At 43.9% G+C, this 24,695-nt stretch overlaps 1 protein-coding gene and 1 long non-coding RNA gene across 2 annotated transcripts in view; one reads left to right on the forward strand and one right to left on the reverse strand.

The window, feature by feature from the left end:
- Window positions 1-24,695, forward strand: part of LOC310632646 — a 1,302,393-nt gene that overhangs the window by 354,151 nt on the left and 923,547 nt on the right. The gene's annotated exons all lie outside the window — the stretch shown is intronic.
- LOC310632640 (cytochrome P450 2K1-like) lies at window positions 132-22,843 on the reverse strand (the record flags this gene model as incomplete). Its single annotated transcript, XM_083349954.1, has 9 exons — window positions 132-316; window positions 1,122-1,263; window positions 7,194-7,378; window positions 10,329-10,476; window positions 10,958-11,131; window positions 16,315-16,475; window positions 20,456-20,605; window positions 21,523-21,685; window positions 22,661-22,843. 9 exons carry the CDS (start codon window positions 22,841-22,843, stop codon window positions 132-134), a joined length of 1,491 nt encoding a protein of 496 aa, XP_083206080.1.

A 24,695-nucleotide genomic window follows, 5' to 3' on the forward strand; every position in this document is an offset into this window, starting at 1 on the left:
AACACCCGCGAAAATCTCTCTTTCCCACACACACACACACACACACACACACACACACACACACACACACATATATATATATATATATATATATATATATATATATATATATATATATATATATAGTCAGATCAGCGTAACACAGCACACGTCTTGTATGGCAGGGGAGAAGAAATAAGCCCAATACAAGGAGTCAGGTCCAGGTCATCTTTAGATGTTCCCAGGGGTGGCTGGAATGTAAATTTCTGCAAGAGGCTGGTGAAGAAGAGGAAGAGCTCCATTTTGGCAAGGTTCTCACCTGCACATACTCTCCGACCTGGAAGAAAGCATACATGGCAAAAAAAAGAGATTTGTGCTTATTGGTTTCTTAAACTATTTCTCATGGGTTTCCCAATGTTCTGTGATTATGGAGAAATCAGCACAGAGGAAAACAATAAGAAATCAATGATATGGAAAATGTAAAAATGAAATTACTAAATGGCATCAGATTTCTGAATTTGAAAATAATATCATAAAGTTGGAAAATTAATGCCAACAGACATAATAATGCCCCTCTTTAAAAGTATCTAGGTATCACATTCCCTTAGTCCTGTACATGAAAAACTTAATATCCCTAAGATATTTGATTCCAAATGACAGCAATTAAAATATTGTAGGGCAGGTTGCTTGCTCAGATATTTATGGAGCCAAGATAGGTGTTGTGGTGAGTGGGTTATTACTTAATTGGACATAATCCAAAATAACTTTCTCTGACCTAACAATTAAAGCTTAAGAAAAGCTAATAAAAGGTTCAAGCTAAGAAGACCCAAACTTCTTTGTCCGTCTGAAGGCCCCAGTCAGCCAGGAAGGCTGAAAGACAAGATTCCTCCTGGACTGCCAAATCGCAAAGATGCTGAGGCCAGCACAGCAGGAATAACAACAGTAGCTCAAGCACAGAGCTGAGGATTCCCCGGGCAAACTCTGGAATCAACAGACTCGTCCCTGAATGAGCCTGTCCATGAGGCCTAAACTCATCAAAATAAGGTCTATGAGATCAAACTTTTATCAATTGTTTTCTTTTCAAAGAAGGCGTTAAGGGTTGCCTTTCACAGAACACACTCTATGACATCAGAGAATCTCACCTGTAGAAAATGGCATGAATGCATCTCTTTTCACAAATTTTCCTTCAGAGTCAAGAAAATGCTCAGGATAGAAGTCATGAGGCTTCTCCCACTGAGATTCATCACGGAGCACAGAAGTCAGCAAGGGAGCAATGTACGTGCGCTAAAAAAATGAAAGGATAAAAGGATGATATGGAAAGAAGTACAACATGTCCATTTAATGTAGAAATTAATACAGGGATATTGTAAAGTGTTTATTGAGAGTAAATATTGGACCTGCTGCAACATTAAATTTTAAAAAATATTAAAACTATATTTCCATCTCCATCTTTTCCTGTAGTTGTTTTAAGATGCACCCAAAAGTTTTAAACATAACTTTTTTTGCTTCTGATTTACATTGTTAATTAACTATCTGCTTGAACACTGATTTATTTTATACACCCCTTGCTGGACTATAAATGTGAACTCTTTTTACTGCTTTGCTTTGGAGTTATGTCTTTTGCTGTGTGGCAACCTTGATAATTTCACTACTGATTTGATTTTATTTATATTTGCATCAGATTTCTACAGCAAGGATTTTGTACGGTATTTTACTAGTTTTTAAAAGAACCATTTCATTCTTGTTTTTTGTATATATATTTGAACTTTTTTTTCTTTTTCTTTCTAAAGAAATGGGGACATTCCATTTTTTTTCCTAATTACTCTCTATTGGGGGAAATATCTTTATTTTTTCTGTGGTCATTATGTTATGGAACATCGATTATATTATACTTTATATGATTTTTACAATGCCCACAAAAAGAGACACAAAAGAAATTCAAGAACCAGATTAACTTAATATCAAATCCTTCATGGAACCTTTAAAAAAATGCTGTTCAATTTACAAGCACTGAATGAAAATTTAGATGAAAGGTCTGGTGATTTAAGAACAGTCGTAAACCAACCTACTGTAAAGACGATACTCAGGTAAATCAGACTTGCAATTGGGTGGATTGGAAGTCAATTTGTTGCTGACAGAATTGAAAGAGAAGGAGCTTTGTTTGAGAATTGCAGGCTTTTTGGAGAAGGCTGAAAGGGGCATGAACTTAAAAGGCTGACAAATGGCAGTATGGATCAGCAATGAACTGGACTTTATTAAGAAAACTGGTGGAGATTGTGGATTAGATGTATTATATTAAATTGGGGGATAACTATTAAGAGATTTATTTTTATTTATTTATTTAATTGAATTTCTATACCGCCCTTCTCCCGAAGGACTCAGGGCGGTGTACAGGGCAATAAAAGCACTACATAGAAAAGTTAAAAGTAACATTAAATTAATTAAGCCCTAACAAAATAATTAAAAATATCCCAAACCCTTAGACCAGGCTGGCCTGTTAAAATAAGTAGGTTTTCAGATCCCGGCGGAAAGAGCGAAGGTCAGGAGCCATCCGGAGCTCAACCGGTAATTGATTCCAAAGGGCTGGTGCACCCACAGAGAATGCTCTCCCCCTGGGGGCCACCAGCCGACACTCTCTGACCGATGGCACCCTGAGGAGGCCCTCTCTGTGGGAGTGCACAGGACAAAGGGAAGATGATGCCGGCAGCAGGTGCTCCCGTAAGTAATCCGGACCCATGCCATTTAGGGCTTTATAGGTAATCACCAGCACTTTGAATCTCACCCAGAGGGCAACTGGAAGCCAATGCAGCTCGCGGAGAAGAGGTGTTACATGGGAGTATCGGGAGACCCCCATCACAACTCACGCGGCCGCATTCTGCACCAGCTGAAGCCTCCGAGTGGTCCTCAAGGGCAGCCAAATGTACAGAGCATTGCAGGTCACAAGAGCATGAATGACTGTACGCAGGGCATCCCAGTCCAGATAGGGTCGCAACTGGTGCACCAGGCGAACCTGGGCAAAAGCATCCCTGGTCACAGCTCCTACATGGTCTTCCAAACTGAGCTGTGAGTCCAGGAGGACACCAAAGTTGCGAGCCCTATCTACAGGGGGTAACACCTCACCCCCCATGGTTAAAGATGGAATGGACTGAATTTCCTGAGATGCTGGAACGTACAACCACTCAGTCTTGTCGGGATTGAGCCGAAGCCTGTTCCTCCCCGTCCAGACCTGAACCGCCTCTAGGCAACGGGACATCACATTGAGGGCATCACTGGGGTGGTTTGGGGTAGAGATGAAAAGCTGATGATACCCCACTCCAAAACCACGAATGATCTCACCCAGTGGCTTCATATAGATGTTGAACAGGAGAGGCGAGAGGACCGACCCCTGAGGAACTCCACAAACAAGAGGCCTCGAGGCTGACCTCTGCCCTCCTGTCAGCACTGACTGCAAACGTCCCAGGAGGTAGGAGGAGAACCACTGGAGAACAGTGCCCCCCACTCCCAACCCCCTGAGACACCGCAGTAAGATACCATGGTCGATGGTATCAAAAGCCGCTGAGAGGTCTAATAGGACTAGGACAGAGTAACAACCCCTGTCCCGAGCCTGCCAGAGATCATTCACCAGCACGACCAATGCCGTCTCCGTGCTGTACCCGGGCCTAAAGCCCGATTGGTACAGGTCCAGATAATCAGCTTCCTCCAGGAACAGAGGGAGCTGATGCGCCACCACGCTCTCAACAACCTTTGCAAGAAAGCGAAGGTTGGAGACCGGACGATAGTTGTTCAAAATAGCTGGGTCCAGGGCAGGCTTCTTGAGGAGGGGCCTCACCACCACCTCCTTCAAGGCTGCAGGAAAGCTACCCTCACTCAAAGAAGCAGTTATCACTGCCTGGAGCCAGCCTCATGTCCCCTCCTGAGCCGCATAGACCAGCCAAGAGGGACACGGGTCCAATAACCACATGGTGGAGCTCAGCCTCCCCATGATCCTGTCCACATCTTCCGGAGTCACAGGGTCGAACTCTTCCCAGATAACATCACCAAGACCACTCGTGACACTTCTGTCAGACTCTGCCCAGTTGGAGTCCAGACTGGCCAGAATCCGAGCGATTTTGTCTGCCAGATGTTGGCTAAACTCCTCGGCACAACCCTGCAAGGCCTCCTCCCTCACCTCCTGATTAAGGAGGGAGCGGGTCACCCTGAACAGGAGAGCCAGGCGATTATCTGCGGACGCGATGAGGGCAGCAAAGTAGTTAGACTTTGCCGCCCTCATCGCCACGAGATAAGACCTCGTAGAGGACCTTAGTCGCAATCGGTTGGATTCAGACCGGCTGGATCTCCAACAGCTCTCTAGGCCCCGTCTCCGACGCTTCATCTCCCAGAGCTCCACAGAAAACCATGGAGCCCACTGGGATCTGCGCCGGGTCAGGGGCCGCATGGGTACAACGTGGTCGAGTGCCTCCATGGCTGCCCTTTCCCAGGCTTCCACCAAGGCATTGGCCAGGCTGTGAGCGAAGGTGGCAGGCGGTGACCCAAGCACTACCTGAAACTGCTCAGGGTCCATTAGGCACCTGGGGCGGAACCATCTTGTCGGTTCCGTGGCCCAGCGATGGGGGTTGGCAAAATGGAAGGCTAGCCGCAGGAGATGATGATCGGTCCATGACAGGGGCATAATAATTGGAAAAACCCCACCCAGATCATCTAACCACCATCCAGATAAAAAAACAAAATCGAGCATGTGACCCCCCCATGAGTCGGGCCCTGAATTACTTGCATCAGGTCCATGGCCGTCATGGAAGCCATGAACTCCCAAGCCAACTCTGATGATCCCCCCAGGGATGGCAGATTAAAGTCCCCCAAAATCATAAGTTTGGGGAACTCAATCACCAACCCTGAGAGGATATCGAGAAGTTCAGGCAGGGCTGCTGCTATGCGACTGGGCAAAAGGTATACCAGCAGCAAGCCCAACTGAGCCCTAGGGCCACATCTCAGGAGGAGTGACTCACACCCAGATATCTGGACAACAGTGGCCTCCCACGGACATAAGGTCTCCCTCACAACCACCACCACACCCCCGCCCCTACCCTGAGCCCAAAGATGGTGGAGCACCCGGAAACCTGGAGGGCAGAATTCAGTCAGAGGGACACCACCCTCTGGGCCCATCCAGGTCTCTGTAATGCAAGCTAGGTCCGCACGCTCCTCCTCAACCAAATCTCGGATGAAATGATTCTTATTAACTACGGACCTAGTGTTAAAATATACAAGCCTAAGCTCAGGTGGCTGCTCACCCTCGTTCCCGGAACCACGGGTTGAAACCAGAAAGTCAGAGCACATCACCGCTTGGAGACAGCGGGGATGAGCTCCCAGAAGTTGATACGGCCCTCTGTACAATCGCCTGCTGCCATTCCCAGACGTCATGGGGATAGGGAATCCCACATCCCGCTCCAGGGCCCCAGAGGCGCCCAACTCAGGCCCCATCCCACCGTGATCTGTCCTGAGCCTGGACTGAACAGCGGTTGGTGGACACCCCCCAAATTCCAACCAAAACTGCAATCCCTCCCCCCTCCCTAGCCTTTAAAAATGTTTGGATAAAAAACAAACCAGGGGCCTCTTATTAGATTTATACCGTAGGCTCCTATCCCTGCCCAACCATCTCTCAGGGTGCCAACAATTGGGCCCGTCATCAAGAGGAGAAGTAAAGAAAAAGGCGGGTCGCACCCAGGAAGGGGGGGCACCCCTGAGAGCGAATAAGTCCGTGCTGGTATAATATAGGCGAGCCATAATTGTCCATGTAGGTCCAGCAAAGGCAGTCCCATGATCAATAAGGAGGATCTAAAATCAGAAGGTAGATAGATATCCAGTCCACCAAACCAGCTCCACTGCCACTCGATCTGGGTAACCTCCAAAACAGGTCAGCCACCATCCTCTCACGACGGTCACAGGCCTGATCAGGGAAGCAGAACGGAATACACGTCCAGGGTAAGGCATACCCCCCATAGATCTCTCACCTCTGGAGAGGGTAGCAGATGGTATATCTGAGCCACTTGTTCAACTTGTACAAAAACCTTTTGAACAGCAAGCACTGCAGGGATATTCACAACAGAGATCTGTGACTTTGGGGAATGAGATGTAATTGTTTGAAAAGATCCCAGTTATAATTTTAAGGAAAGGTTTTATTATTAAGAATCAGTGGAAGATATTTGATCCTGGACAGAAAAGAGAGAATAACAAGAAAACTTCCTGCATTCACCCATGCATTCCTTAATTGAATGTGCAGGTCATTAAGTGGCTGAGATTTCTCAGGGTGGGAAAGAGCATGGGGGGCAGGGGGGGGGGCTAGTGCTTTTGACCACTCAAGGCCTCCCCCAACCCAGTGAGATATTTCATGTTTTTCTCCCACCTCCAATCTTGCCCAACCAGATCCACTTATTTTTTGAAGATGTTGATGAGCTGTCTCTTCTCCAGCCTCTCTGCTGCAGTTTTGCTTTGAGCAAAGGATTGCCAAAGTCTAGAGGGAGATTGCGCTACTGATCTCACAGTAATTTAGATCTCTGTTCTCTGTGAATGTACTGAAGGCCTACACTGAAAGAAACTGAAGACTCACTAGATCTTCACAAGGTAAGTGAGTTTCCAAAGGCCCAGTGCCTTTAAAGACTCGATGGGATGGGGCGGGGGGGGGAATAGCCAGGGTGAATGTTGCAGAGCCTCCATGGTCATTTGTAAGGGTCATGGTGCTGCAACATTCATAACTTTGGGACTGTGTCATAAGTACTTGGTGGGGGATTTATGTCTTAACTTCAAATGGTTGCTAAGTGAACTGTCATAACTCGAGGATTACCTGTACAATGATAGATTGTTATAGAGGGCTTTGAAGAGTGATTTGTTCGGTTTACCTGCTGAGTATTTTTTATAGTATATAGACAGTAGGTCAAATAGAAATGTAGAATTTTATACATTGTAGACTTGTTTTGCCAGAGGGAACTCTGTTATTGTTGGAATATATTTATCAGTATTCAGTTTTGGAATGCCAGATGCCAAAGAAAAACATCTCCTATTGGCACCGTGATTGATCCATCTATGAAAATTGTTCTAATAAGATAACAGTCTATGGCCTAATAATTGGTTTAGCCAATTCCATTCATTTAAGGACTACTTTTTCTACACACTCTGCACAACAGACTAGATCCTATATAATACAATGATTTCAGATTAATCACCTTGGGGATAAAGAAGCCTTTGAAAGTTATGTCCATGGTGGTTGCATGTGGCAAATTGGAGGGAACAATATTAGCAAATCTCTGAACTTCATGAATTACAGCATCGGTGTAAGGCATTTTGGCTCGGTGGTCAGTCCTTGGTTGGATATCTCCAATTTCTCTTGCAATTTCTTCTTGGATCTTACCTGGGAAAACAAAATGATATTATGTATCAAGATGATTCATTTTTTTGAATTTTTTTTAAATGGAGTTAATGCATAAATTCTAAATTCTGAATGATACAATAGTCACTGATTGGATGACGGTCCTTCAGATGGTCACTCATACATTATTCACTTTACAAATGGACTGCTGTAATCTGCTGTACCTCTGGAAGTCTTCCAGACCAGACATGTCAAACACAAGGCCCGGGGGCCGGATGCGGCCCGCGAAGTGGTTTCATGTGGCCCGCGAAGCCATCCTGGAAACAGTGAGCGAACGGCCCCCACTGCCTTGGCCCTGGCCCATAGACCCTCCCTCTGCCAGAGACCCCCAGATCTGTCCCACTCCTGCCCAGGCCCCCATAGGCACCCTTGATGCGAACGATGTAGAGCTGGCCACGTCCACCCAGTAGGCCATACGCACTCTAGCCACGCCCAACCAGTAGGCCATGCCCACCCTGCCCATACCCACCCGGCCCCATGAGGGCAACCGCAATGCTGATGCGGCACTCAATGAAATTGAGTTTGACACCCCTGTTCCAGACCATTCAGAGATTATACCCAGCCCAGTTTGTGGCACAGTAGATAGTGATTTGCTTGTCTCATTATGCCCCTGTGAGCCCATTGGACTACTTTTAATAGGCTTCTCAGTGCAATTTGAAGGCTGGTGAGATTGGGTAAGTGGACACACTTTGGGTCCAACAATTAAAGGCATCTAAAGGTACTCCAGGACGTGTGGCTTCTCAGAACTGATACCACCTGGAGATCCAAATTCCTGGCACTTTGATGAAATTCAGAAAATTATTTAAGACCTGACTATTCCTCTGGAGTTTGTGATAGGTTGAGGATGGAGCCCTGGTTAGATGGGTTTTGGTTTTTCTAGATCTTCAGGCCATTTATGAATATTTTTTTTGAGTAGTGTATTTTTAAACTGTAAGCAACTCAGAATCAGAGTCATTAGTGGACCAGAGGAATGCTGTGGATATAATTTACTTGGACTTCAGTAAGGCATATGATAAAGTAGATCACAACCTACTACTTGATAAGATAGAAAAATGTGGGTTAGATAGCATCACTACCAGATGGATTTGTAGCTGGCGGACAGGCTGTACTCAGCGTGTGGTCCTCAATGGAACTGCATCTACATGGAAGGAAGTGTGTAGTGGGGTGCCCCAGGGCTCTGTTCTGGGCCCAGTGCTCTTCAATATCTTTATTAACAATTTGGATGAGGGGATAGATGGGGAACTCATCAAATTTGCAGACGACACCAAGCTGGCAGGAATAGCCAATACTCCAGAAGATAGGCTTAAAATACAGGATCTGGACAGACTCGAACACTGGGCACTATCTAACAAAATGAAATTCTATTGTGAAAAAAGTAAGGTTCTACATTTAGGCAGGAAAAATCAAACGCACAGGTATAGTATAGGTGGTACCTTGCTCAATAGTAGTAACTGTGATAGGGATCTCGGAGTCCTAGTGGACAATCACTTTAATATGAGCCAGCAGTGTGCTGCAGCTGCCAAAAAAGCCAACACAGTGCTAGGCTGCATTAACAGAGGGATAGAATCAATATCAAGTGAAGTACTAATACCACTTTACAATGCTTTGGTAAGGCCACACCTGGAATACTGCATCCAGTTTTGGTCACCACGATGTAAAAAAAATGTTGAGACTCTAGAAAGAGTACAGACAATAGTAACAAAGATGATTGGGGGACTGGAGGCTAAAACATATAGGGAACGGTTGCTGGAATTGGGTATGTGTAGTTTAATGAAGAGAAGGGTGAGGGGTGACATGATAGCAGTGTTCCAATATCTCAGGGGCTGCCACAAAGAAGAGGGAGTCAAACTATTCTCCAAAGCACCTGAAAGCAGGACAAGAACCAATGGATGGAAACTAGTCAAGGAGAGAAGCAACCTAGAACTAAGGAGAAACTTCCTGACAGTTAGAACAATTAACCAGTGGAACAACCTGCCTCCAGAAGTGGCGAATGCTCCAACACTGGAAGTTTTTAAGAAGAGACTGGACAGCCATTTGCCTGAAATGGTATAAGGTTTCCTGCCTGAACAGGGGGTTGGACTAGATGACCTCCAAGGTCCCTTCCAACTTATTATTATTATTATTATTATTATTATTATTATTATTATTATTATTATTATTATTATTATTATTATTATTATTATTATTAGAGTCATGTGGTCACCAAATTGCTGAATAAAAACAAAATAAAAAATATATCTTTGAAGAACTGGTGCTAAACCATGAAGGAACTTTGTCAGATATTAAAGGAACCAAGCAAATTCATATAGGAGGAAATATCGGAAGGATACAGAGAAGAAATTCATACATGAGGGAAATATTACAAAGATGCAGAAAATATCATTAGTGGTAATTTTAAACGTCATAAGCCAGAAAGAGGGCTGAGAAAATATTTGCAGACCCTTCACATCCTGGACATAAACTGTTTCAACTCCTCCCCTCAAAACGCCACCATAGGACGTTTCAACTCCTCCCCTCAAAACAACTAGACACAGGGACAGTTTTTTTCCCTCCCATGCCAACATTCTGCTGAACACCTAATTACCACAGTACTGTCTTATGTCTAAGGATATTTACACATGTAGTAAGGCTGTATTATTATTATCCTTCTCATCTTTTCTACCACCTACTCCATTGATATCTCATGGTTATTATTACTTGTAGATTTTTGTACACTTGTTCTCTGTATGTATACTGAGATCCTATGCACTAGAGTCAAATTCTTTGTGTTTCCAATCACACTTGGCTAATAAAGTATTCTATTCTATTTGAAAGACAACTTAATTCTTGGATCATCTCTTTCCCTTCATTCAAGACGTTTTCCAGATGGCAACAATTTTTCCCCAGTGATTTTTATAGCTTTATTGCAAGCCAATATTATGAAAGTGCTTACTCTGAATTTCTGGGTACTTCATCATTAGGAGTATGGCCCAGCGCAGAGTGTTTCCCGTTGTGTCTGTACCAGCACCAAATAAGTCAACTACAAGATGTATAAGGTTTTCATTATGAAAATATCCATCATTTGCCATCTTCATATTCTCCTGAAGTGTATAAAGAAAATACTAGTAAGGAAACTCAATCTACACACATAACCAATATTCCTGAAATCTAAGAGGATACTCCATATGTGCGTAATAGTCTCATTGAGAGGTTATAGTTGCCCCAACGCTATTGGATTTCTAAAAGGAACACTCTAAAATCAAACAGTTATATAGAAAGAGAAAAGATTGGCACAAAGGGATCACCCACTCCAATCCCCACTTGGACCTATTCCTTCAGAAAGGAATAAATATTTATGACTTTTTTTAATGGAGAGAGAAATCAATCAAGGTGTAGTAACTGTAGATTCTGAAATAAAGTAATGAAGACAGAATGATTAAAATTGCTTTGGAAATTTATTTTGTTCTATATTTCTGAAATAAAGCTCTTAACCAACCTGCAGGCAGTATATATGGAGGTGCATTTTAAAAATATTTTTTTAAAAAATCAATAATAACAGACATGGGTAAAATAATCCATTACCTGTCTTTGCCGAACAAGAAATGATTCAATAAAATTCCTCTGGTCATTTTCATCAAGATCTTGGAGATATTCTATGAAGGTGCTCTGTATGAAATTATGGATCTCCCTATGATTCTTCATTATTATTTTATGGGCACCCAAAAGAAACCGCAACTTGGGAAACAAATTATATAGCTGAAAGAACGATAAAGGAAAACCTATATTATAGAAGTAAATAGTTGGAATTTTTCAGGTGGACATATCAAACATTTTTATCAAAACAATTGTTATGTTCTTAGTTCGGTTAGGCATTGATGAGGCAAAGCATTGAAACTGCAAGCATGTTTATTAACTCACAAAAGTAGCAGCCCTAGAGGCTGCTGAACAGCTATATATATGGGTTCACCTCTAGGGGGCAACCAATAGGTTTAAAGCAGACATGTCAAACACAAGGCCCGGGGGCCGGATTTGGCTCGTGAAGTGGTTTCATGTGGCCCGCGAAACCATCCTGGAAACAGTGAGGGAACGGCCCCCACTGCCTTGGCCCTGGCCCATAGACCCTCAGATCTGTCCCACTCCTGCCCAGGCCCTCATAGGCACCCTTGATGCGAACGATGTAGAGCTGGCCATGCCCACCCAGTAGGCCATAAGCACTATAGCCACACCCACCCAGTAGGCCATGCCCACCCTGGCCATACCCACCCGGCCCCTTGAGGGCAACCGCAATGCTGATGCGGCCCTCAATGAAATTGAGTTTGACACCCCTGGTTTAAAGTAACAGTTTCCCGCTCCAAACATAATTATCAGCTTGGAGATAGACAGTCTGTGTTGCAGTAACAGAAACCATTAAGCAATCCTACACTTAAATACAGCAATTAAGGTCATACATTAAGCAAGTGATTTTACCAGTTGAGGCCAATACATTACAACAATGTCCCCTAAGTCCACTAATAATAATAATAATAATAATAATAATAATAATAATAATAATAATAATAATAATAATAATAATAATAATAATAATAATAATAATAATGAAGAAAATCTGGGTAGGTGGTGTCTCTTGCTTCATCCTTCTTTTCTCCAGAGCCTTTTTCTTCTTCCCCTCCTCTATATAAGCTGCTTTATATAAAGGGGTGCTGGTATATTTAGGTGACATTTTAATTTGTACTAGATTTTTTATTTGAATACTTGAGTTGGAGGTTGACGGTGAAGGTAGGATTTATTTATTTATTTATTTATTTATTTAGTTACATTTATATACCGCCCTATTCCCTGAGGACTCAGGGCGGTTTACAGGGAATTAAAAATCCACCATACAAAAGTTAAAAAACCAATTAAAAAATATTAAATTACCCTGTAATACATTAAAAATTTCTCCTCAGCCTGGGCCTGAGAGCTCAAAGAGCCAGGTCTTCAGGCCCCGGCGGAATGATCGGAGGTCGGGGGCAGTCCTCAGCTCCACCGGCAGCTGGTTCCAGAGGGCAGGCGCTCCCACAGAGAAGGCCCTATCCCTGGGTGTCACCCGCCGGCAATCTCTCACCGGCGGCACCCTGAGCAGACCCTCCCTGTGGCAGCGCACTGGGCGAAGGGCGTTTGATGCCGGCAGCAGGTGTTCCCTCAAATAGCCCGGACCCAGGCCATGTAGGGCTTTATAGGTAATAACCAGCACCTTGAATTTCACCCGGAGGGCAACCGGAAGCCAATGCAGTTCGCGGAGTAGAGGTGTTACATGGGAGTATCGGGAAACCCCCATTACAACTCGCGCGGCCGCATTCTGCACCAGTTGAAGCCTCCGAGTGGTCTTCAAGGGCAGCCCCATGTAGAGAGCGTTACAGTAGTCCAAACGGGAGGTCACAAGCGCATGAGTAACTGTGCGTAGGGCGTCTCGGTCCAGATAGGGACGCAACTGGCGCACCAGGCGAACCTGTGCAAAAGCCCCCCTGGTCACGGCTCCTATGTGGTCTTCAAAATTGAGCCGTGAATCCAGGAGGACGCCCAGGTTGCGAGCCCTATCAACGGGGGGTAACACCTCACCCCCCATCGTTAGAGGTGGAATAACTTGGTTAACCCGAGATGCCGATATGCACAGCCACTCAGTCTTGGCGGGATTGAGACGAAGCCTGTTTCTCCCCATCCAGACCTGAACCGCCTCCAGGCACCGGGACATCACGGAGAGGGCATCGCTGGGTTGGTTCGGGGTGGAAAGAAAAAGTTGGGTATCATCAGCGTACTGGTGATACCCCACCCCGAAACCACGAATGATCTCGCCCAGCGGCTTCATATAGATGTTGAACAGGAGAGGCGAGAGGACCGACCCCTGAGGAACTCCACAAATGAGAGACCTCGGGGTGGATCTCTGCCCTCCTGTCAACACCGACTGCGAGCGGCCCTGGAGGTAGGAGGAGAACCACCGTAAAACGGTGCCTCCCACTCCCAACCCCCTGAGACGCCACAGCAGGATACCATGGTCGATGGTATCGAAAGCCGCTGAGAGATCTAATAGGACCAGGACAGAGGAGCAACCCCTGTCCCTAGCCCTCCAGAGATCATTCACCAGCGCGACCAATGCTGTCTCCGTGCTGTATCCGGGCCTGAAGCCCGATTGGTACGGGTCCAGATAATCAGTTTCCTCCAGGAACAGAGGTAGCTGATGCGCCACCACACTCTCAACAACCTTCGCCAGAAAGCGAAGGTTGGAGACTGGACGATAGTTGTTTAAAACAGCCGGGTCCAAAGCAGGCTTCTTGAGAAGGGGCCTCACCACCGCCTCCTTCAAGGCGGCAGGGAAGACACCCTCCTTCAAAGAAGCAGTTATTACTGCATGGAACCAGCCTTGTGTTCCCTCCCGAGCCGCATAAGCTAGCCAGGAGGGGCACGGATCCAACAAACAGGTGGTGGTGCTCAGTCTCCCCATGATCCTGTCCACATCATCAGGGGAAACAGGGTCGAACTCAGTCCAGATAACGTGCTCAAGACCGCCTGATTCCTCCACGTCAGACTCTGCCCAGTCAGAGTCCAAGCCGGTCCGGATCAGAGCGATTTTGTCCGCCAGATGATGACTAAACTCCTTGGCTCGTCCCTGCAAGGGATCCTCTCTCACCTCCTGGTTAAGGAGGGAGCGAGTCACCCTAAACAGGGCGGCCGGGCGATTATCTGCGGACGCGATAAGGGAGGCAAAGTAGTTAGACTTTGCCGTCCTTATCGCCGCAAGATAAGACCTTATAAAGGTTCTTAACTGCAATCGGTCGGATTCGGATCGGCTGGATGTCCAACCGCTCTCTAGACCTCGTCTCCGACGCTTCATCTCCCGGAGCTCCACAGAGAACCATGGGGCCCAACGGGATCTGCGCCGAGTCAGAGGTCGCGTGGGTACAATGCAGTCGAGTGCCCTGGTGGCAGCCGTTTCCCAGGCCTCCACCAGAGCATCGACTGGGCTGTGGGTGAGGGTGATAGGTATCAGCCCAAGCGCCCTCTGGAACCGGTCCGGGTCCATTAGGCGCCTGGGGCAGAACCACCTGGTCGGTTCCGCCGCCCAGCGGCGGGGGATGGCATGACGGAAAACCAGCCTCAGGAGGTGGTGATCTGACCATGACAGAGGGGTGATGGATGGAGAACCCCCTCCCAGATCATCCAACCACTGTCCAGACAGGAACACCAGGTCGAGAGTATGATCCCCCTCGTGAGTAGGGCCCTCAATAACCTGGGTCAGGCCCATGGCTGTCATGGAAGCCATGAACTCCCGAGCTAACTCCGACGACCCCCCCAGTGATGGCAGGTTGAAGTCACCCAGGACTATAAGCCTGGGGAACTCCACCGCCAACCCTAAGAGGGTGTCGAGCAGCTCAGGCAGGGCTGTTGCCACACAGCTGGGCGCCAGGTATGTGAGCAACAAGCCCAACTGAACCCGAGGACCACATCTCAAGAGGAGGGATTCACTCCCGGCCATCTGGACAATGGTGGACTCCCGGGGACACAAAGTCTCCCGAATAACCACTGCCACCCCACCACCCCTGCCCTGAGCCCGCGGCTGGTGCAGCACCCGGAAACCCGGCGGGCATATCTCGGTGAGAGGCACCCCTCCCTCCGAGCCCAGCCAAGTTTCCGTGATGCACGCTAGATCCGCACGTTCCTCCTCGATCAGATCACGGATGAGGGGAGCTTTGTTAACTACGGATCTAGCGTTAAAATAGACCAACCTGAGCTCAGGGGCCTGATCACCCTCATCCCCGGGTAAGAGGGCGCTAACTGGAGGGTCGGAGCGCGCCACCGCTCGGAGATAGCGGGGGCGCGATCCCAGATGTTGATATGGCCCTCCGCGCAGACACCTGCTGCCGTTCCCTATCGCCGTGGGGATTTGAAGCCCCACCCCCACATTCTCAGAACCAGCAGCCACCTCCCCCAACCCCGTCCCGTCAGAACCTCTAACAGGACCAGACTGAGTGCCGGTTAAAAATTCCCTCCCTTCCCTCCCCCTCACTAACTTCTTAAAATAACCAGCTAAAAATGTTATCAGGGGCCTCTTAGCATATCTTGACTCGAGGCCCCTATCTAAGCCCAACCACCTCTCGGAATCCCAAAGCTTGGGATCGTCATTAAGGGGAGTATGGAAACAGGCGACAGGTCGCGCCCATGAGGCAGAGACTGCCCTAAGGGCATACAAGTCAGCTCCGGAGTAGTGATAAATCATACTGCGCTGGGATAGTCTTTTAGGGCAGATGTTATGAATATGTCCAAGGATCACTCAGTGATGGTATAGAGATGGTAAAAAGTCCAGTAGGCATATCTCCTAGTCTGCAAAGCCATCTCAGCTCTCACCTGAGATGGGAAATCCAAGGGACAACCTCAGTCGTCCTCTCACTCCGGCTGAGGAGTCCAATCAAGGGCAGAGAAAGAGAAGGGAATCCTGGGCCAGGGCCACCCCAACTGGTCTCTCACACCAGTGAGGTGGCCACTGACCAGTCCAAAACCGTCCTCCCACCACGGTCCGGACCCGGCCACACTGGACTATCAGTAGGAGGGATCTTAATTCCCATCAGGTATGGAGCTAGCCAGGTGCCTGCCTGTCAACAGGGAAAATATGAACAGGCAGGCCAGGCCTCTGTCGATCCTCGCATCTCCAGCCAGCGTCACCAGTCCGGGAGGGGGAAGAACAAAAACATTCTTTCCCAACGCCCGTCCGCCAGTCCAGGCAATCTTCCAACGGCGGAGAGAGATTTGAATCCTGATATCATCATGTTCATTGTCTTTGGATGCAATCTTGCTACAGATACCCATTAGAAGCAACATGCTTTGCTTCTCAATGAAGCGTGAATGACAAACATTTTGGTGCCTCTTTTTTCATGACATTATTTTTTTCAAATAACCAATCAGATTACCAACACAGCAGGGCTTCCTGCAAGCTGAATATTTTCTCCAATCATCTTCAGTAGTTGTAGAAATGTGGTATCTTCATATTCATAGCGTTTCCCAAGTAGAATAGAAACTATGATGTTGGAAACAGCAGCAGTCAGAATTCTTTTGACGTCAAAGGGTTTTCCTGACAAATGGTTCAAAAAGAATTGTGAATGAAACCAGGATTAAATCTGCTTTCTACTGAATTTATACTCAGAAGCAGCTTACACAAAGGAAGCATTTCTCATAGAAAGCTATAGCTAGTGCTGATGACATTGGAAATGTTTAAATTAAAAATATGAAAAAGTGAATGATTATAGGCTTAGGGCATTTGCGGATGACTTGGTTGTTACACTATCTCAACCGATTCAATCGGTTATAGATTTGATGGAAATTATAATTCAATATGGGAAAGTCTCTGGGTTTAAGGTAAATAACAATAAGACTAAAATATTAGCTAAAAATATGACCATGAATGAAAAGGAAATGTTAGTAAAATTGACAGGTTTTGAAATAGTGAAAAAGTTAAATATTTGGGAGTATATATCACAGCTTCTAATGCGAAATTATATAAGAATAATTATGAGATGTTATGGTTTAAAGTACAAAAGGATCTAAATAATTGGAAGAAATTACAATTATCTTTGTTGGGGAAAATTGCAGCTGTTAAAATGAATGTTTTACCAAAGTTTCTTTTTTTGTTTCAAATGATACCTATTTTGAAAAAAGATGCTAATCTGGATGATTGGCAGAAGGGTATTAATAAATTTATCTGGGCGGGGAAAAAACCAAGAGTTAAACTTAAGATTTTACAAGACGCACAGGAAAGAGGAGGACTTAAGGTGCCTAATTTGAAATTATACTATGATGCGGTGGTTTTAACACTGGTTAGTGATTGGCTTAATTTAACAAACAAAAGTATCTTGAGGGATGGCATTTATTTTATGGGTGGCATGCATATTTAATTTATGATAAAAATGTTGATAAGGCTTTTAAATCTCATATTTTAGGAAGTGCTCTATTGCGTGTCTGGAAAAAGTATTATTATAAGTTAAATTATAAAATACCAATCTGGGGAATTCCTGGACATGCCATGGGTGTAAATTTCGATATGACTTCTTATAAGGAATTACTTAGATTGGTAGGGAGTGATTGGCAATTAAAGTCGTTAGGTGAGTTAAAACAAGAAAATATTGTACAGTCCTGGTTCCAGTATACTCAATTACAAGCTAGGTGGAAGTTAGATCAGAAGGTTGGCATTACATTAACGGATGAAAATTTGGTAAAACAGATCAAAGGTCAAAACCGAGTGGATATAAAGAGAATTTACAATGCTTTAATAGAATTGGACTTGGAAACGGAACTAGTTAAAGATTGTATAGTAAAGTGGGCCCAAAATATTCACGAATCGATGCCATTGGATATATGGGAGGTAATATGGGTTAGAATTGTGAAATTTACTCAGGCCCAAAATTTAAGAGAAAATGTTTATAAAATGTTTTATAGGGGACATTTGAACCCTAAAAAGTTGTCTTGTATGTATCCTAATTTACAGTCTAAATGCTGGAGATGTGGTAGCTTAGATGCTACTTATTTTCATATCTGGTGGACTTGCAGAAATATAAAAGCTTTTTGGATTAAAATTTGGTGGAACATTCAAAAGATTTTTAAGAGAAAGATAAAGTTCACTCCACAGTTATTTTTATTGGGTGTTATTACAGATTGTGATACTAAAGAAATTAATTTAATGTTGAATTTGATAACTGCTGCAAGGTTATTGGTAGGGCAATATTGGAAGAAGGATTGCTTGCCTTCCGTAGGAGAATGAACGCTTAAAGTGTCAAACTTAGCAGAAATGGCTAAGATTTCTGCTTATTTGAAGGATCATTCACAAGGAAGGTACATTTCGGTTTGGAGAAGATGGATAGATTATATCCAGGATAAATATGGGACTAAAAAGTTCCATTTAGCTTATGAGTAAATTTTAGATTGTTATTATTATATTTAGTATTAGTATTGTTTAATAATTTGGATATTTTTTGTTTGCTTGTATTTATGTTATAGGGAGTTAAAGCATATTATGTATTTGGTTATTTATATAATTGGTTAATGTTAGCTAGATTATGATTATTATATATTTGTAACCCTGTAATCAGCTCTTGGAAGTGGGGGGAGGGGGGTCAATGGTGGGTTGGGGGGATAATATTGTAATTTTTATAAAACTTTTCAATAAAAAATATGAAAAAGTATTTCAATGGTAATTCATTGAATTCATTCAGAATCACAATATTTGACAATACATCAGTGATATTTTCTTTGCAACTGTGGAACTCCCTGAAAATAAAATATTTGGCAAAGTTATTGCAATGCCTGCTGATTAAATGATTGCAGTTTTAAAGATCAAATGGCTTGACTGAAAGCAGGGAGGAGCACAAATTCCTCTGTCCTAGTCCTATTAGACCTCTCGGCGGCTTTCGATACCATCGACCATGGTATCTTGCTGCGGCGTCTCAGGGGATTGGGAGTGGGAGGCACAGTTCTTCAGTGGTTCTCCTCCTATCTCCTGGGACGCTCGCAGTCGGTGTTGGCAGGGGGGCAGAGATCGGCCCCTAGGTCTCTCGTTTGTGGAGTGCCTCAGGGGTCAGTTCTCTTGCCTCTCCTGTTCAACATCTACATGAAACCGCTGGGTGAGATCATTTAGTGGTTTTGGAGTTGGGTATCATCAATATGCTGATGATACCCAACTTTTCTTTTCGACCCCAAACCACCCCAGTGATGCCCTCGCTGTGATGTCCCGTTGCCTGGAGGCGGTTCGGGTCTGGATGGGGAGGAACAGACTTCAACTCAACCCTGACAAGACTGAGTGGCTGTACATTCCGGCATCCCGGGACATTCAAAATGTTCCATCTCTTTCTATGGGGGGTGAGCTCTTACCCCCCGTGGATAGGGCTCGCAACTTGGGAGTCCTCCTAGATTCACGGCTTACTCTGGAAGATCATATAGTGGCCGTGACTAGGGGGGCTTTCGCCCAGGTTCGCCTGGTGCGCCAGTTGCAGCCCTATCTGGACCGGGATGCCCTGTGTACGGTCACTCATGCGCTCGTGACCTCTCGCCTTGACTACTGTAATGCTCTCTACATGGGGCTTCCCTTGAAGACCACTCGGAGGCTCCAACTGGTACAGAATGCGGCCGCGAGAGTTGTCTTGGGAGTTTCCCGGTACTCCCATGTTACACCTTTGCTCCGCGAGCTGCATTGGCTACCAGTTGTCTTCCGGGTGAGGTTCAAGGTCTTGGTTATGATCTTTAAGTCCTTACATGGCATGGGTCCGGGTTACCTCAGGGACCACCTGCTGCCGGCGTCAACTCCCCTCCGCCCTGTGCGTTCCCACAGAGAGGGCCTCCTCAGGGTGCCTCCGGTCAGGGAATGCCGACTGGTGGCCCCCAGGGGGAGGGCCTTCTTTGTGGGTGCTCCGGCATTATGGAATCAACTGCCGGTGGAGCTCCGGATGTCATCAGACCTCCGAACCTTCCGTCGCGGCCTGAAGACCCACTTATTTGAATTAGCTGGTCTGGCCTGATGGGGGAATATGGGTTTTTAAATTGTTCTTCTTAGTATTGTACTATTGTTTTTTAACTGGGCATTGGTTTAATCTTTTTTAACTTTTGTATTGTTATTTATATATGCCCTGTGTACCGCCCTGAGTCCCTAGGGAGAAGGGCGGTATACAAATTAAATAAAACTAAACTAAACTAAACTAAATTCCACTTTACAATATATTTTCATTCTTAGATGAAGAACTTGTAACCCACTCTAAATAGAAGATTTAGAGGAGTCTCTAAAGAAGAATAAGTCTAGAAGTGATTGATGAGAGACTGTTGTGTTACACTGAATTAACAATTCAAATCCTCTGGAACCATTCTGCCATCCATAAGTCACATTTCTGTAAATATACTTAACGTAAATTGGACAAGGAAGCATACTTATAGGGAGAAATCAATGGGTTTAAGAATTGTTGGAGAAGGTATCTCCCAACACAGTCCTTGTTCATTTGATATAATCTGCAGAGATTATTTCCCATTCTACATTTATCCCAGAAGATGCTCCATTACAGCGTATCAACCCACCTGCATAAGTCTCCATTGTCTTCGTTAAGGCACTACACTCTTCTGTGATTTTGTCTTCAATGGTCCTCTTGCCCATTCCGTAGTCCCGTAATGTGGATAATGTAAACCGTCGCATCGCTTTCCAGTTCTCACCACGAGCAAAAACAAGACCTGAAGAGAAAATGGGTAAGATAATGAAATATAATTTTACCATCTTTTGCAGCTCATTCTTGTTTTACAACTTCATTAAAACATCCTCCATCAATCTGATCAAGCGTTTCATCCAGTCTATCCAAGTACTTGTCTGAAAGATATTTCAAAATTTGTGCTAAAGATTTCTCATCCATTTTCTTTATCCTCTGCTTTTGGTATTCAGCCTTCAGCATCTCCTTATCAAAACAAAACATATAAAACAAAGTAAAAATGAAAGCAGTCATCATTCTTCCATGTGCAAATATCTTCTAAATGATTCAAAACTGTAATTCCAACATCTCTGGTCTCTTAATCCATTATTACTCTTCAAAAATTATATATCAAAAATTCATATATCAAACATCTTTCTGCTGCAAAATCCCAAACTCATACATTTTTAAAACTTTTTATTTTTTTAAGGATGCAGAAATTCACCAATGAGGACTAGCTGGTCGAAAGGGTCTTAGTGTCTCTGAGAGGGTCTTAGTGTCTCTGAGAGACACTGGCAAAAACATGGCACAAAGAAAGGTTTTACACAACCATGTATATGAGGAGAGAGAAATGCAAAAATTCCTCCTACTAGAATTCCTCAAACACCCACATCTCCACCCCCAAATTTGCAAATATGTAGAATCAGACATGGTGGTGAGCAGCATGTGAGGCTCGTGGGCTTGGTACAATATTGACTCAACTTTTCATTCTCCATGGGCACTGAGCGACAAAGTCACAATGGCACAATAAAGATTTTAACTGGATTTTCATCCTGGTTGGATTTGCAGAAGCCCTTTCACTCATCTCAGGTTCTTCTGGCTGTTAACCTCAAATGGAAAGTTCTACATTACACTGATCATACATCTGAAAGCTTGTCAACTACAATCCAGATTGAAATAACTCACCAAACCCTTTTGTCGCATCTTCAAAAATGGGAACCAAGGGTCTATCTGCAAATACATCTGCCTGGTTCACTAGAGCTTCTTTGACCGTCTCATAGCCAGTCAGCACCACCATCTCCTGGAATCCCAGTCTGATGCGGAAAATGGGACCATATTCTTTTGACCACTGGAATTCAGCAGAAGAAAAACAAAGAGACAAACTTGATCAATAATTAGAATCAAATATGTAGAAGATGTTTAAGAAACTATATGTCAAAATTCAAAAGGCACATATAATGTTATTTCCCTTTTTTGTTCTATTGACAATTGTGATGGCATATTATTCTTTATAATTTTTAATTTTCTTATGATTTATATTTAACATAAATGCTTATGTAATAAAAAATCCTCACAAAACAGAAATGCTTGTCAAGCTAAGAAACACTTTCTGATATATTGAAACAGGGTCATTTGTGCAGCACATTCTGTGAATCATAGAATTATAGGGCTTGGAGGTCTTCTATTCCAACCCTCTTCTCAAAGCAGGACCCTTATGCCATCCCAATCAAACTGTTGTCCAGCATATTTTTGAAAGCTTCCAGTGATGGAGGCTGTACAATTCCAGGAGGCAAGCTATTCCACTGATTAATTGTTCCCACTGTCAGAAAATATGTCTTAACTTCTAGATTGTATTTTTCTTTAGCAGGTTTCCACTCATTACTTCTCGTTCTGCCCTTAATTTTGATTGTTTACTGATCACTGTAGAAATTGATTTATTGATTTATAATTCTGCTTAAAATGTGCAAACAAAAATGTGCCTCTAAGTACATATCCAGGCATTAAGCTTAAGAGCATTTATATTTCCCTAAAGGCTTTTTGTGGTTTGAACATTTCTGCAAATCTAAACAAAGAATTAGAAAATTGTTTATTCAATTAGAACATTTTGCATTCATTAACAAAAAGATTTTCTTGAAATAATTCTTTCAGAATATTTACATATGTTCAGATACCAACTAAATCCCCAGTTTTGAACATTTCCATATACAGTAAACTCCATCAGAGAGCAGATCAAAGTTACCTAACCAAGTTACCAGGATTTTGCCCCATCCCAACAAGTTTTGGCAAAAAATGGTAAAGATGGTTGTTAATCACCAGGCTTTACCTTTATCATTGTTCTGTAAGGCCTCTTCAGATCCATCATGTGCAGATTTCCCAAAATAGGTATGGTCTTGGGTCCCGGAGGGAGATTGGGTGAGATGTTATTCCTAGAACTGCCCCTTTTCAAAAGGAACATAATTGCAAGAACAAATAGTAATAATATTAAAATTGTTCCAGTCCAATCCATTTTTTTTAGTAAGCAGTTTTCAGTAAAAATTATGAGGAATTTTGAAAACTGAAATCATTCCAGCATGTATTTTAAAATAAGGTATAATTAGGCAGAGCCCAGCTTCTCCTTCTACTGACTCCTCAGACTGCTCTGTTCAATAAAGCGCTTCTGAACTTTACACTTGTTTTTTTCCAAGAGGAATTTGATCTGTCCTTGCATATGTTACAGAAATAGTGAAATCTTCAAACACTTACCAAATCAGTTTCATGTATTTGTTCATGAAACCCAGTTTTTAAGATCGATATATAGTGTACACATACTATAATCTATTAAAAAATATGGAATACAGGATGAATTGAATTCCAATTAAGCCTAGGCAGCAAAATAATTTATTGCTTATCTAACACTATGTCAAGTGCCAGCGAAATCAGAAAATCCAAGCAGGTCAAGTGAGTATAAAGATTTATTGCAAGCTTAATCTCTACAAAAATCTGAAAAACTACAAATGGAAGATAAGAGTCGAAGGAATTCAAGGTGGGCTGGACTTACTATACATATCTTGTATGCGTGAGGGGACTCTTGACTGATTATGCATTTGACCCCTCCCTCTGGCTCAGTGTCTGTCATCTCCTACATCACCAATCCCTCCACCTCTAATATTGATTTTTCTGTGCTGCTTTCCCTTTCTGTGTTGTGTCTTCAAAGTCTGAGTTCTCAGGGGAACTTGGCAGGTGTGCAAAGGAAGCAATCTCAAAGGAATCCACACAAGAATATTGTTAGAGGTCCCCTCCCCTTCCTGGCAATTGAAGGCTAGATGTGAATGTCACACCTCCCCCGGGAGGAATGCAGCAGGGCTGGTTAACATGGGTTCCTCATGCAAAACAGGGCATGGGGAATGGTCAGCCTTGGCTAATTGGAGAAGCACTGGTGAAACTGAAAAACTAAATCAGGGGCATGAACATACCATGTGTCTTCCCAGGAGAAATCAGAACTGGATAGTCCTTCCAATGAATCAAGTACTAGATGCCTTTGCCTCTTTTCCTAGAGTCTAAAATTTCTTCCACCTCATAGTTTGGTTCTCTCTCTACTATGACTGGTGGTGGAGGGGTGCTGGGATTATATTGTGCTAGGGGAAGCATCTTTGAAGAGTAATGCTCAATGAAATACTGGATGCACCTTCATTGAAGGGGTAATTGGAAGTGGAAAGACATTTGATTTGTTGAAGAACATTGAATGGTCCCACAAATTTAGTGTCTAGTTTCTTGGAAGGTCTTGAAGTGGCTAAGACCTTGTTAGAGGGCCAAATTTTGTCTCCCACTGCTATGGGTGGGAGCTTCTGCCAATGGGCATCTGCTGCCTTTTTGTAAGCCTGCTTTGAGCTGCTTTTCCAAAAGGTGTTGTGCAGCAAGTTTCTCCTGTAAGTTGCAGTGCAATGACAAATAGTAGTGGTGATAGTGAATCTCCTTGAACTATTCCTCTTTTGATATTAACCTCTTCCAGTTTCTCACCATTGACCTACAACTGTGTCTTCCATTGTCCCATTGATCTTTGCACAAACTTTCCGATGTTTCTACTGACTCCTATTATTTCTAGGCATTTGATTATCCAGTCATGTGGCAGAGTTGAATGCCTTTTTGTAGTCAGCTCACGCTACATTTAGGCTGGTCTTCTTTCTTTTGCAGTTTTCCAAAATCATTTTGTCCACTAGAAGTTGATGATTTGTTCCGCTACTATTTGGGCAGTTTCCTTTCTGCTTAAGTGGAAAGAGATTGTTTTCAACTAATGTATCATTGTTGCCACTTTGTCATGTGTCTGCTTGTAGTCAGTCTGGGCGATCTTCTTGCAGCAGCTTACCAGGTGGTCCACTGTT

The sequence above is a fragment of the Vipera ursinii genome (assembly GCF_947247035.1).
Source record: "Vipera ursinii genome assembly, chromosome: 1".
In the NCBI taxonomy this organism is placed as follows: Eukaryota; Metazoa; Chordata; class Lepidosauria; order Squamata; family Viperidae; genus Vipera; species Vipera ursinii.